Source organism: Diospyros lotus, chromosome 9, assembly GCF_014633365.1.
Source record: "Diospyros lotus cultivar Yz01 chromosome 9, ASM1463336v1, whole genome shotgun sequence".
Classification (NCBI taxonomy): domain Eukaryota; kingdom Viridiplantae; phylum Streptophyta; class Magnoliopsida; order Ericales; family Ebenaceae; genus Diospyros; species Diospyros lotus.
The window spans coordinates 5,826,297-5,840,931 of NC_068346.1; the positions used below are offsets into that span (position 1 = coordinate 5,826,297).

The window sequence follows — 14,635 nt, forward strand, 5'->3', positions numbered from 1 at the left end:
CAACATAATCCAGGTGCTAAGTGTAACACCCCACCTACTTAGGGCGTTTTTACGTCTTAGGAAATTTAGGAACTTATTTTTTTTTTCAAATTACATTATTCCCAAAATTCCCTTAGACCTATCTAGTGCTCGGCGAAATAATTTGTACACTAGATATAAATAAAATTTTATAAAGCGAAAGTTGAAATTGAACCTGATCATAGCATTTCATACATAGATAACTACATGACACTTATTACAAAGTTGATACATAAGCTTCTAAAGATAATTTAAAACATACATAATACTTGAAATATTCATGCTACAACATAACGTGATACACTTGCTCATTTCTCGACGACTCGCGTCGTTACACATCTTTGACTTCCGTATCGTCACTGCAAGTCCCGACTGGAATGTTGACTATTTCAGGGGCAACCCAAATTAGATGATGAACCATCTAAGTAAAGGTACAAGATGTTTTAACATGTGTGTATGCAATGTCTTATTCATCGTAGGTGTTAACTGCACCCTTCATGCTACTTACCATTTTTACGGCCACCTCTTTTGAAGTCTGGGTGTATGAGAGCACCCTTAATACAGTAACGGTGCTAGTTCATACTTCCTACGGCCACGATGCATGTGATCAATGATATCAACGTGTACATATACATTTCATAACATGTCATATGTGCAGTCTACGTGATGGATACATATCAGAGCATGTCAATATGATAAAAGCATTGCTGAAGATCGGGTTTAAACATAACATTTATAATTGTACTAAACTTGTAACAGTACACTTATGTTTCACAATTAAGCTGTCTCGATAAGCGCGATGACCTTGATAAACGTGTCAAGCGAGCTATTTCCCAATCCTCGTGCCCCAAGGATTCCTAAAACATTAAATTTATTCCAGAATATTAATTTACTATTTTTCTCACAATTTCCACAATTTTTCCTTATTTTCTAAATCTTATTTCCTCAAAAATTCATGATAAATATCTAAACTCTCATTTAACCCAATTTTTTATCACTAATATTCTCAAAATAACATTTCTAGCCTTCTGGAACTTTTTGGAAATTTTCTAGATTAAATTCCTATTTTTTCCTTATTTTCATAATAACAAAATTACTTAAATAAATAATTAATTTATCATTTTCATAAAATTTCTCACAAAATAAGACATAAACAAAATTCTAGATTTTCTAGAATTTTTCCAAAATTTTTGCAAAACTTTTCCTATTTTATTTTATTTTTTTCTTCTTTTCTTTTCTTTTTTTTCTTTTATTTTCCTATATTTCCACCTGGTGCGCGCGTGCGGCCCACGCGCCGCTTCCTCACACACTGGCTCGTGCGGCCACGCGCCCGCACCTGGTTTGTTTTCTTTGGCAGCTGCTTCGCTGATAGAGCGCATATTTTCATATTATTTAGCCCTCATATTTTGTCTTTTTGCATGTTAGTTGTGTCATTTTATTCATCTTGATTTTGTTTTATTTTATTTTATAGGAATTGGGCTTTACACTATTTTATTTTATTTTGGACAGATTAGGGCTTCCTGGATCATAAGGAATTTTGATGGCAAGAATGGAAACAAGAGAATTGGAGACAAAGAAGCAAAAGTGTGCTAACCGATTTGATCTTCTGTGCTTCTTTCAAATTTTTGGCCAAGTTATAATCTCAGAACGTGAATGATGTCTTCAGAGATATTATAGAGGACTTCTTAGGCTTTCTAGAATGGTATGGTTTGTCCAAATCTGAGTTCGTTTGGGCCTCCAAACATCGCTTCAAAATCGGGACCAGATAGCTGGGTTAAATTAGGAAAGCTACACTGAACACTGATTCTTTAAAAGGCCATAACTTAGGCGTCCGATATCCAAATCAAGTGATTAAAAATTCCAAATTTATCTACTCTTCCTGATCTACAATTTTTATGAAGGGGCCGAAGCCCAGAACTCACATTATCCTATTCGAAATCGGCTGTGAAGTTGCGGTAACATAGGGTTTCCTCCTTAAGCTCTATTTAAGCACCTTAGGAGGCCATTAGGGAGATATATATTTTTTGTCTCATGAACAGTAGCCGTTTTTTCTCTGTTTTTGTTTTCTTCTCCATGGAGGGCTAAACACTTGTAATCAATTGCAAATCCGAACTTATTCCATGGTTTGAATCCCGAAAGCTTCTATGAAATCTGGTTTGAATTTCAATTATATTTGTTTTAAGTTTTCTCTACTTCTTTTTCGCTTATTCTAGTGCATGTTCAAGACGGTTGTATGAACATATACGGGATGGATTTCTCTTTTCTATATTGCGATTTTAATGTTATAGTCGGTTGATATAACACACGAAGAAAAGAAGCAGAAATAAATAACTTGGTATGGATGGTTATGGATACTAGGTTCTGGAATCTGTGTGAATGAAGATTAAAATTGGTAGATTGATTGAAGGAGGTTTTCTTTGATTTTTATATCAGCTTTGATTTGATCTCTAGACGGTTGTTAGAGATTTATTTATACAGATTTTGGGTGTTGAAACTCGGCTAGATCTAATCTATAAGAAGGGATGATGAAAACCTAGTTTAAGGGAAAGATTTGTAACTGGTTGCGTTTGGATCCATAGACAGTTTCGTTTTTATATTTTTACTCAATCTTCATACTTTCTTTTTCATCAAAAAACCCCCCTCGTTCAGTTCTTGTCATGACAGATTTGTATTGAGGTTCCTTTGAGAGACGGCTTTGGGGTCGCACCCTTGCTGCAGATCCGAAATATATTTTTACAATCATTGAGGTTCGACAGTCTCGATTATTCGCCGCCGGCGACACTGCCGCACCTCGAAGCTTTGAAATGAGCTTCTCTTCCCCCTAAACCTGACCCCCTGATCTTGAATATGGCCTCAAAAAAAAAAAAAAAAAAAACTAAAAGTACCTCGATTTGCTTGATGAAGCCTCGACTCCGACGAAGTCACGATTTTCTGGTGAGGCTCGATTCTCCTTCTCCTCTGTTCTGTTGGCCACCAAACGCTCCAGAAATCTTGCTCACAACGCAAGGATTAGAACCCTACTCACCAAGCTCTCAAACACTGCCCTTATCTCCCAATCTATGGAGCAATTTTTTTTTATGAAAGAGGCTGCCCGATCGCGACTATTTATAGCCGAAACCTGCCGCGAGTTGTCCCATCATGAGTGCCACGCGTCCTAGAAGGCCACTCCGATGGCCATTTCTCCATTAATGCCCCTCTCTCTCTCTGATACCTTGTTACAGGCGCGATTAGAGCATGGCCGCGTGCCTGCTCCGATTTTTTGTTGATTTTTTTTTAATATACATATATACATACATATACGGGCAGTATTATTTGCAAGAAAGGCCCAATTATCTATATAATTTATGGTATTTTAACTATGATTAAACCATACAATTTAACTATAAAAATACATAATATAATTTCTGATATATATATTTTTTAACTGACCTTATACAATATGAATTTAACTATTTAAACTATATACTTTATGTAACATAAGTAAATTTAATTATAATATAAATAAATATACCTTACCCTATTAAATTTATCAATAAACACTAAAATTTTACTAATTCTCTAGGGTCTTAAAATATTAAAATTACGATTATTATTTACGACGTCTTAGGGTATTACACTAAGGAGGATCCGTCATCTACCTCTTAGCTAGATTTGGAACTCACTGAGAATTCTAATTCGCCTAACCCTGTAAATTGTTCTAACCCTGAAAACTCAGACTTGGATTTGCTTATTGTTGTTACAAAATGTGTGAGGAGTTGTACAAAGCACCCTATAGCCAAATTTGTTTCTTATCACAGATTATCCTTGAAACACAAAAGGTTTTATGTCCTCCCTTAATTCCATAGCTATTCTTAAGATTGTAGAAGAGGCATTGCAGAATCAGCATTGGGTACAAGCTACAAGAAGAAATGAGGGCCTTAGAAAAGAATAATACTTGAGAAATGCTGCCTAGACCGAAAGACGTTCAATCGATAGGGTACGGATGGGTGTTTAATGTGAAATACAATGTTGATGGTACATTGGAAAGATACAAAGCCCGATTAGTGGCTAAGGGCTATACTCAAACCTATGACATAGATTACTTGGAGACATTTGCACCCATGGCAAAGATGACTGCATTAAGGGTTTTCCTATCTTTGGTTAGTTGTTATGGCTGGGAGTTGATGCAACTAGATGTGAAAAATGTTTTCCTACATGGTGACTTGGAAGAAGAGGTATTTATGGACTCCTCACCTGGTTTTTCTAATGAAGTTTCAAGTTATGTTTGCATATTAAAGAAAACTCTTTATAGATTAAAGCAATCCCCAAGAGCTTGCTTTGATCAGTTCTCAAGGGCTATGAAGGCAATAGGGTATTAGCAAAGTAGAAGGGATCAGATGTTATTCATAAATCATTCAAAGAAAAGTGCTCTAACAGCCTTACTTGTTTATGTTGATGATATAATTGTTACTGGCAATGATGAGGATTAGCAGAAATTGTTAAAGGGAAATCTGACTCGAGAATTTGACATCAAAGACCTTGGTAGGCTCAAGTATTTCTTGAGAATAGAAGTTGCATACTCAAAGAAAGGTATATTTCTTTCCCAAAGGAAATATTTCATGGACTTATTGGAAGAAATCAAATTCCTAGGTGGAAGGGCAACAAATACTCCATTGGATCCTAACAAAAAATTAGGACCAAGTGACAGTCCATTGATTAATAAGGGGAGATACCAAAGGCTAATTGGAATGTTGATTTACTTATCTCACACTAAGCCTAACATAGCTTTTGTTGTTAGTTTGGTGAGTTAATTCATGCATAGTTTCACTAAAGAGCATATGCAAGCTGTACAGAGAATTTTGTGCTATCTAAAGTTAACACCTGAAAAAGGTCTATTGTTTAAGTTAGGGAAAAAGATGGAAGTCTGGGATAGACTGATACTAACTATGGTGGTTCACTTGTTGATAGGAAGTCCATTACCGGTTACTGTGTTTTTTGAGGGAAATCTAGTGTCATATAGAATAAAAAAATAGGGGGTTGTGGTTAGATCTAGTGTTGAAGTAAAGTTTAGGGCAATGACCCTTCGATTGTGTGAATTATTATGGTTGAAAATTGTGCTTAGTGATTTGAAAATACTTGTCATTATCTTATGGAGTTAATGTGTGACAATCAATCAACAATCAACATTGCACACAATCCAGTGCAACATGACCACACCAAGCATGTAGAGATTGATCGCCATTTCATCAAAGAAAAGTTAGATGCTAGAGAGATTTGTTTGTCTTTTGTTCCCTCTAAAAATCTGCTAGCTAATTTGCTCACTAAGGTTTACCACTTAGGTGGTTTTGCAGAACTTGTAAGTAAGGTGGGAATGATTGATATTCATTCACTAGTTTGAGAGAAAATATTAAATATTTTATTTTTTTGTACATTATATAGATTATATTTCCATTTGTTTATAGTTTCTTAAAAGGTTGTAGTCTTCTTCCCTATTAATAGGGAATGTAATCCCTTGCACATGGTTAAGCGAATAAGAGATATTTCACTATTTTCTCCTATTTCTTACAAATAGCATGTTGAATTGTTAAATACTATTTTATCTAAAAGTTTATAATAGGAGATTGAAGATTAATTTTTATCTTTTAAATTATTATTTTTATCTCAACAGGGCGGCCACCCTACTGAGTCCACCCCTAGATCTATCCATGACTCACTTTATAGACACGGTACATGACATGAGATTTAGACTTGACAAGACATGTTTGAATGTATTCAAGAATATTGTCTCCATGAGTATAATTCATACAGACGTATAGCATGGAATAAGATAGTTAGGACATTGCAGTTAACGGAAGTGTATGTTTAGTTGCCAATGCACCGCATCCACCCTAGTTACCAGGGAGCTTCTAACCTCGCGTGTCAACCAATACACACTACATGATACAGTGAGTCAATAAGATACATATTCAGGCTAAATGATACATATTCAGGCTTGAGATTGCCAGACATCACTCACCAGTTGGAAGAAATTAATACTCAAATATGATTACATTTACTACTAGACATGTTTCTGACTTTCATTTATGTGTATTGCTATATACAAAAACCCTGTGTTCTAGCTATACTTATTTTTAAACCACATTTTCAAAACTTTTATTACATTAACTCTTTGTCATTTGCATTCAATCATCTCCTATCCATCTTAGTACTGTAGGTCATCTGCTAATTATATTTTCGTGACTCATTGTGTGTATATATTATCCTACAGATTTTTGAGTGATTATTTTTCAAGAGAGGCGTCTTATTTAGAAATAAGGTTGCCAAGTTATGGTAAGCTACGTGGATATGTTCTTATCTTATTCTTCTATCTTTTATATTAGATGTCTACACTGAGATACAATACAGGAGAGTCCGTTTTCTATATTAATGATATAGTTATATGAATATAGATAGACTCGGATACAATGTCAAGGATGGTTTATACTTAGATCAAAGAGAGTATCTGATTCCATTTGCATTTTATTATCTAGAGTATCGACTTGTGGACTAGACGATGTATTTTTGACATTTCATTTATATGAAGTATATTCATGTTGATTCTTAGTCTTGATAGCTTTTGTATAGAAATGGACTATTCAGAGACTTGTACGTCCCTAGTGCACCCACCACTTTCCTAGGGATCCATGCTGCTCACAACGCCCTAACATCATGTAGCAACAAGAAGTAACAGGAGTCAAACAGAATTAGTAGGGAATACATAGATTAATGGGTAACATCTAATTTGAATTGAGGCATTACTAGTTGAGGAAACGCGTTGACAACTAATGAGCAAGAGTACCTTGAAGAAACATATAAGAAAATGGATTATTGGCAATTTATCATTTAATTTGTATAATGTAATAAAATACATATAAATAACACAGTGTAGAGTTCCACTTCTACGTGAAAAACAGACCCTACATGCTTCGTGCAACAACAACAAACATATCAATAAAATCATTTTTGCTGGCTACTTTCTACATCAAAAGCTGTTTCTTGAGATCTTATTTTCATCTTGGACTTCAGGAATAATAAACATCAAAAGCTGTTTCTAATGGTACCCTCAACATTTGAAACTAATAACACTACAAGCTAAAGCATTCTAAGAATCAGTTTACCTTTGGCGCAGATGACTTATCCATATTTAGGAAATGTAAAACAAACTGGGTGGTTGATCCATTCACAATGAGCGTTAGAAATACGATGCCACTAGTGAAAAAGACAAACTGCAGAAGTGAGACAAAGAGTTGGCATTAAGAAAAAGTTATAGTTTTCACTTCAGAAGATCTCACTCATATTCCAAATTCATATAACAGTTCTCTACCCTCCAGGTTAAATCAAATGCACATATTGTTTGATTTTCTTCAAATGTGTATGCATTTAAAGTAAGGTTAATTATATGCACGTGCTAGTATTATATTTTCCTCAAACGATATGATCAAACCCCTTGGGCCACCCCCCAGGAAAACATTTACACACATTTTCTTACAGCGTACCAGAGTTCCTGTCTCAGAAGAGATGTTTGAGTCGCCACTGGATTGCTGAAACAACAAAAAGTAGATATTCAGAACAAAATCAAAGGCAGGCACCAAAAATAGCAAATAAAATAAATGATGTGTAACATGTCAATGTAGGATAGATAAGGATCAAATTTTTGTTTGAAATTCGTTTTAGACTTTCAGTTAGTTTGGATATGGAAATAATGCAGAAATGGTAGGAAACAGAATAGAAACAGCGAAAGAACATAAAAATCTTCAGAAACACTTAAACAAAAACTAAATCCATACAAATATCTACAAAAAGTCAATAAGTAGGTAATTGAAAATTATTGAGTTTACACATCAAAATGCGGGGAGATAACTTGGTTAATGATGTCTAAGATAGTTTTTGGATTGAGGAATTGTGATGAAGATGGAGGCTTGGAAAATTCTTCCTCAGAAAAGTGAATAAGCCCATAAATTTGGGCATTATAGTGATCAAAAAATCTTTATTCACCACCGACTCATGAAACTTTTTTAATACGAGGATGGGATTGGAACTTCATCTATTATTCCCTTGCTAGAGGATTGTGTCAGGAAGCGCACCCGGGATAAAAGTTTACCACTTTGTTCCTTTGTATGGATTTATATTGTCAATGTGACTATTAGAAGTTAATTGGCATTATGAATCCCATACCATCGCCCTAATTTGTTTAGGAAAAGGTGTGATTAAAGACAATTCTATACAGATATTTTGATCAATTTTGGTGATAGTCAAAAAATCTTTCTAAGACAGACCTCGTAACAAATTATTTAGATAGGGGTTATCAAAGATTGAACTAATTATCCCATAGCCTAATCAACTTGATGTCAAGGATAAATCCACTTCATGCTGGACACATATAAAAAAAACAGGATTGGAAAGAAAACAATGTGATTACTATTAGTAGTAGCAATGGTAGATTTAGAAATCTATGTAGGGCGAGGTTGAAATATTTCTTGAGATATAGAATTATATATCACAGATTTTGAGGTGGGTTGTAATTTTTTTTTTAACTAGGTTATTATTAATTTTCTTTTTACATTAAAAAATTAATTTTGTATATTAAAAATTATTTTTTTACATTAATTTTTTATATTAAAAATTAATTTTAATTGTAAGTTGCCCTGAGCTGAAGCCCAATTCAGCTCACATGTGAATCTGCCACTGAGTAGGCAGTTTATTTTCAGTTGCTTATTTGCCTAGGTAGTTTTAATGCTCTTTCAACAAACAACAATGTTTGCTCTAATTGTAACTTGTAACTGTACTAAACAGTTAGTTTGTTTGAGATTCTGTTAATATATAAACTCAACAGGTTTTATTGTATCTTTTGAGATTCAGTTTTTGTCCAAAATTTTTATCTCCATTTTCTCTTCTTTTTTTTCTTTTTTTTTTTTTTTTTGTTTCTTCTCCTTCCTTTTACACATGACACTAGCTTTGGATGTGTGGTTGAAACAGATTCTATACTATCATGCCCGATCAGTGCCCAAACCAATGTTGTAGCATGCGCAAAAGAAAGGAAAACCAGCAGAAGGGGAAAATGCATGAGAGATGATATAGACATAACAACTTTAGTGACTGAAAGAACAAAAGGAGAACCCAACATGATCTAATCAGCTCCTGGTAACAAAGGAAAAAAAAAACTGGTCTTGCTATGTTCAAGATAGCCTGAGTATCTCAGTTCATGGAAAGGATTCTTTAGAAAATTTATGATAAGTTGTCGGGTCTATTTCCCAATAGCTTCAGCTCTGGGAACAAGTGGCGAATTGACTATCAATATAGCGGTAGGATATGTGTAATATCTTAAGAGCTCAGAGAAGAGTGATATATATCGAGAATAAGGAAGGAAATAACATTAGTTGGATATATTTTGAGCTGAATGTAGACAAAGAACTCTCGGATTAAGCGTGCTTGAGTTAGGCTTACTCAAGAATGGGTGATCTCTGAGAAGTTTACATAGACCCATCAAGATAAGTTGATCCGTTCCTTCCTATCACTTGATGCGAGATGTTACAGGCAGTCTGATGAGGACGGGGAGTGGCGTCGGCTCGAGAGCCTGTACAAAGAGCTGTTTCTGGCATACTTCTAGGATGACAGCCCCCTAAGAGGAGAAGATCTGGAACTAGTTGTAAGGTCGCATGACAAGGATGTCATGTGCTCAAAGAAGGAGATGGAATATCCTAAAAGCTCAGAAAATGGTAGTATATATCGAGAATAAGTAAGAAAGAAATAACACTAGTTGGATACCTTTTGCGATGAATATAGATAAAGAACTTCAGGGTTAAGCGTGCTTGAGGTAGGGTAGTTCAAGAATGAGTGACCCTTGACAAGTTCGTGGAGGTCCATTAGGATAAGTTGATCCGCTCTTTTCTATTGCTCGATACGAGATGTTACAATATACAAGAAGAGGGGCAACCAAAAAAAAAGAACAGAAAATATCAAAACTTGCCTTAACTGACAATGACAGTGACAATGCAACAACCCCTCGCAAGCCTGACCATACAAGAATAATAGCTTCTTTCCAGTCCAAACCATAACCAAAGTACCGCAAGAAGGGAAACAACACTCCAACAACCACCATGCGAGACACTTGAACGAGAACATAAAGGAGAATAAGGTAGCCCCATGAATTTCCTAAATCAAAAGAAACATGAATTAAACAAAATTTATATGAATTCAGATATCCACAATAATGAATAGATAACCAAGAAAAACAAACAGGTACAATTCACATCAATAAAGAATTTGGATAAGAGATTAGAAAAGTATACAGACATCTAATTCTGCATTTTCTCGATCAGTTGAAATGTCTTTAACGCCAGATTATGAACCAAGGAAAATTGTTCAGTTTACATCACAAAGTGAACAAAAGTTTACAACATAGCATGTGAAATGAAAAGTCCTGAGCTTTGCCAAAATTTATCAAAGTAATCTATAGGTAATTATTACGGTGTAATATTAACAAGCATTGTTAGTAATTGTTGTGCCCACTAGTTATGGAATTCCATTTGACACTTGCAAGTAAAATTCTATAGAGCCAAAGTGGGAATTCAAGTTATTTTATTTTGGCCTCCTACAAAAATTTCCGCAACAATCATCCCTTCAATATCCCCATGCCAGACAATTTCTGCTATTAGAACAACTAAATAGGTGCAGTCCATTTCAAATTGAACGAGACAAAAATCTGTATTCTTCCTTTTCACAGCAGATACATGTGCCTTTTTGTGCATAGATATGGAATGTATAGATATTTTTTTTGTATTAGGTAGTTTCCAATTGTACAGATTTCCTTTGTAACTAGTTTTCTTAGTAGCTTGATTGCTAGTTTCCTAATGTAAGTGTCAAGATTCACCTTAAATAGGGTTGTAAATTCATTCTGAAAAGGTAGAAGTAGAAGAATTACGAGAATTTCTTTATTAACCATTACATTTTTGTTATTGTTAAAAGATTTGGACTAAATTTTTTTCTTTAAATGAAAACCATAATTAGCTATGAGCAAACATATACATGAGACGATTATGCCTAAACAGTAAACCATCAAAGAAAATGGGAAGAGAAAAAATGTTCAATGAAGATATGTATGCCAATGTATAATTAAGGTGCAAGTTTCAAAGTTGGAGGCTACCATGGTTTTCAAAAAGTTTGTCATTGCCAAGTACACCTTCAGCTATAAGAACACCACTGCAAAAGCAAAATGAAAACAAAATTGTTTAGTATGAAGATATATGTTGGCATTAAAATACTCCAAAGGCAATTCTCTGTTTGATCATATGAAAAGCATAAGAAATGTTAACTGAGATGGAACATGGCACATTTAAGTTGTTCTCCTCCATGATATTGCAAAAGAGGTAAATGATAGTACATCAGCATGAAAGCTCTAGTAAGGAGCACTTTTTGGCAGCAACACTCTGCTAAACAAGATTGCACACAGGAGTCACTATTGCAGGCATGTTGCCTCCACTACTGGCGAACAAAGGAAGTCCCTGAATTTTTATATCCTCTTTTTTCACAAGGTGCATCATAATATGATTTTGAATGCATTCTTTGTATCATTAAATGCCCGATTCTCCTGCTTACATATAATAAGTATGATTTAATCAAGAAACACTACATTATTGCACATCTTACAATATTCATTTTAACAACTTTCAATTTCCCCATTTATTTATTTATGGCTAAAAAATTGATGCAACCAATAGAGAGAAAGGAAATATTCACATCTGATAATCGCTAGTTACAACAAACATTTTTCCAACTTCCCATCTCCTATTTTCTACTTCATCTCCAGTTTTCCTCTTTCGCAGAAAATTTGGAAATGCCTTCAATTGTTAAAAATAGGAAACAATTTTCTTATCCTAAAAATTGAAAAAGATATTCCAAATGGCCAAAGAAGACACGTTTTCAGATTTTATATAATGCTATAAATTGTTATTAATAACATTACTATGATATTAAAATATTAATAATTATATTATTATTATAAAATTAATACTGCCAATACAATATTTATGATATTGCAAACATTATATTTTTAATGATAATATATTTGTAATATTAATATATTAAAACTAAGAATATAGATCAATAATATTAAAAAAATATTATTAATATTATTAATAACATTACAATATTTGGTAATTGCTAAGGAAGAAAGATTGGTTTAGGGTTTGGGGTGTGATGATTAGGAGAAATTAATATTATGTTCCTCCGAGAGATGGAATGGGTTGGACTTTTAAGCTAAGACGTTTTGTAAAACCTAGATAAACTTTGGTATTCAAGGAAATATAGGGCTAACAATGGAGTGAGGATTATTATAGGTAAAACTTTCAAGGATGGGTATTGAATGCAAAGAGAATAAGAGGATTATTGAAGCTAAAGTTGTTATAGGAGACAATACTATGAATATTGTTAAGCTATCTCCAATTGGTCGCCATTTCCCTTGCCAAGCCAAATTTTTAAGGAGGTTTTGGAATTTCTCCCCTCCAATGCTGCTCATCATCTTCAATTTTCCTCGCCATATTGATAGGAATCCGTCATCGCCAAGCTAGATTTGGCAATCAAGCTTATCGTCACAACCCTCGCCATCTCTCCCTACAATGGGCCATCTCAACAGCCCTCGCCATCTCAACAACCCCATAACGATCATCGTCATAGCCCTCGCCATCGTCGATAGTTGATTTGCTGTTGGCTTTGGAGACGGAGGGTCTAGGTGGTGAACACGACGAATCGAAAAAGGCCCACAACAAAGTCAGCTACAGAAGATAAACATACACGACAGAGAAAGATGAACCAATTGTGGAGGAGATTTTGGTAGAAAATGAACAGACGACAGTGGGTTTGTGCGATTATTAATTTTGTGTATTTGGTTATTGATAAATTTGAGTATTTATTATTATAGAATTAATTTGAAAAAATTTGTTAAATAATTTGATTTAAAAAATATTAGTGAATTTATTTTTAAAATATATTAAATAATTTTAAAATTCAATATAATAATATTTATTATTAAATTATGAAACACAATTTTTGAGATACAAAAAGAATAGGGAGTGAATTATTTATAATATAATTGAGAGTGTAATTGCAGATAGCCTTAGTACATATGCACCATAGGTTGAGTTAATAGAGGAGATAAAGACAAACTTTTAGGAAATTTAGAAGGTTGGTACAAGAAATGCCTAAATGAGAAAATAACTATAAGAGGTGACTTAAATCACCATGTGAGTAGAGAAATGAATGTGTATAAAGATGTGCATGGAAGTTATGGACTTGGAGAAAGAAATAATGACGACAAAACTATGACATCCCATGAACTAACATGTTATTAGACATGGTGAGAGGGTCCAAATGATATAAAAATTATAAATTTTAGATCAAATTTGAGATAATTGGATACATGGTTAATCAAGGGATTAAGAATAGTTAAATAGGGATGAAAGCAAATATCACCAAATAACAGACTTTTGTCTGGGTCCTAAGGTTTACCTAAGAGTTTTTGAGGAAAATACAAGAGCAAGAGAGAAATGGAGGGAGAATTAAATAGAAAAAAAGAGAAAATAGACATAATTTGGGAGGGAAACATAGGAGCTCGAGATAGGGGACAAAAATTTATATATCAATTCATATAATCTCCTCTTTACTTTTTCGATAGCTTTATATAGCTACTTCCCCTTTCTAGGTTGTTGACTTAGAACACTTAGTGAGGTTTAGCCTTTTTTTTATAGAGATTTATAGTATGAATGTATAATAATTAAGACTAAAATTAATCCTAAAATTTAAGCCTAGTTGTTTACTTGTCTACTAATCATAACTAGTCTAATAGCTAATTAACAGGTAATCTAACACTCCATTTCAAGTTAGAGCATATAAGTGCCAGTTGATCGGCTGAATTTTCAAAACTAGTGGCAATACATCTGGATAGAATCTTTTATCTAATGAAATGATAGTCAATTTCTATGTGTTTGGTCCTCTCATAAAAGACTGGATTTGAGACTATATGCAAGGCGGCTTAATTATCACAGATTAATTTTATTTGTGTCACCTTGACATATTTTAATTCTTAAAGTAATTGTTTCAGCCATATAAGTTCATATGTTGCCAAGGCCATAGCATGGTATTCTACTTCGACATTAGACCTAGCAGCCACATCTTGCTTCTTACTCTTCCAAGATACCAAGTTGCCACCAATTAGAACACAATACCGAAAAGTAGAGCGTCTATCTAAAAAAGATCCTGCCCAATCAACATCAAAATACCCAATCACCTAGGTATAACCTTTATCTTCATATAACAATCTCTGTCTTGATGCACTTTTGATATATCTAAGAATGCGAATGGCGGCATCCCAATGACTGTCACATAGGGATTGCAGAAATTAACTAACCACACTCATAACAAAAGAGATGTCTGGACGAGTGATGGTGAGGTAGTTTAGCTTTCCAACAAGTCTGGGATATCTACCAGGATCAGATAATAGCTCCTCCTATCTTGGTAAGAGCTTGATATTCGGGTCTATAAGAGTATCAACCAATCTACAATCAAGCATGTCAACCTCCTTAAGAATGTATAAGGTATAATTCCT

The 14,635-nt window shown here is 34.0% G+C and overlaps 2 protein-coding genes across 3 annotated transcripts in view; both read right to left on the reverse strand.

Annotated features, from left to right (window-relative positions):
- The window catches only part of LOC127809667 (sodium/hydrogen exchanger 7), a 156,853-nt gene that overhangs the window by 19,489 nt on the left and 122,729 nt on the right, over positions 1–14,635 (reverse strand). The gene's annotated exons all lie outside the window — the stretch shown is intronic.
- LOC127809954 (sodium/hydrogen exchanger 7-like) overlaps positions 6,994–14,635 on the reverse strand; it is a 42,158-nt gene continuing 34,516 nt past the window's right edge. Inside the window, exons 11-15 of the mRNA XM_052349154.1 lie at positions 11,180–11,235; positions 10,004–10,188; positions 7,533–7,577; positions 7,155–7,262; positions 6,994–7,056 (exon numbers count right to left, since the gene is read on the reverse strand). Coding sequence (XP_052205114.1) covers positions 6,994–7,056; positions 7,155–7,262; positions 7,533–7,577; positions 10,004–10,188; positions 11,180–11,235 — 457 coding nt within the window. The remainder of the gene's footprint in view (positions 7,057–7,154; positions 7,263–7,532; positions 7,578–10,003; positions 10,189–11,179; positions 11,236–14,635) is intronic.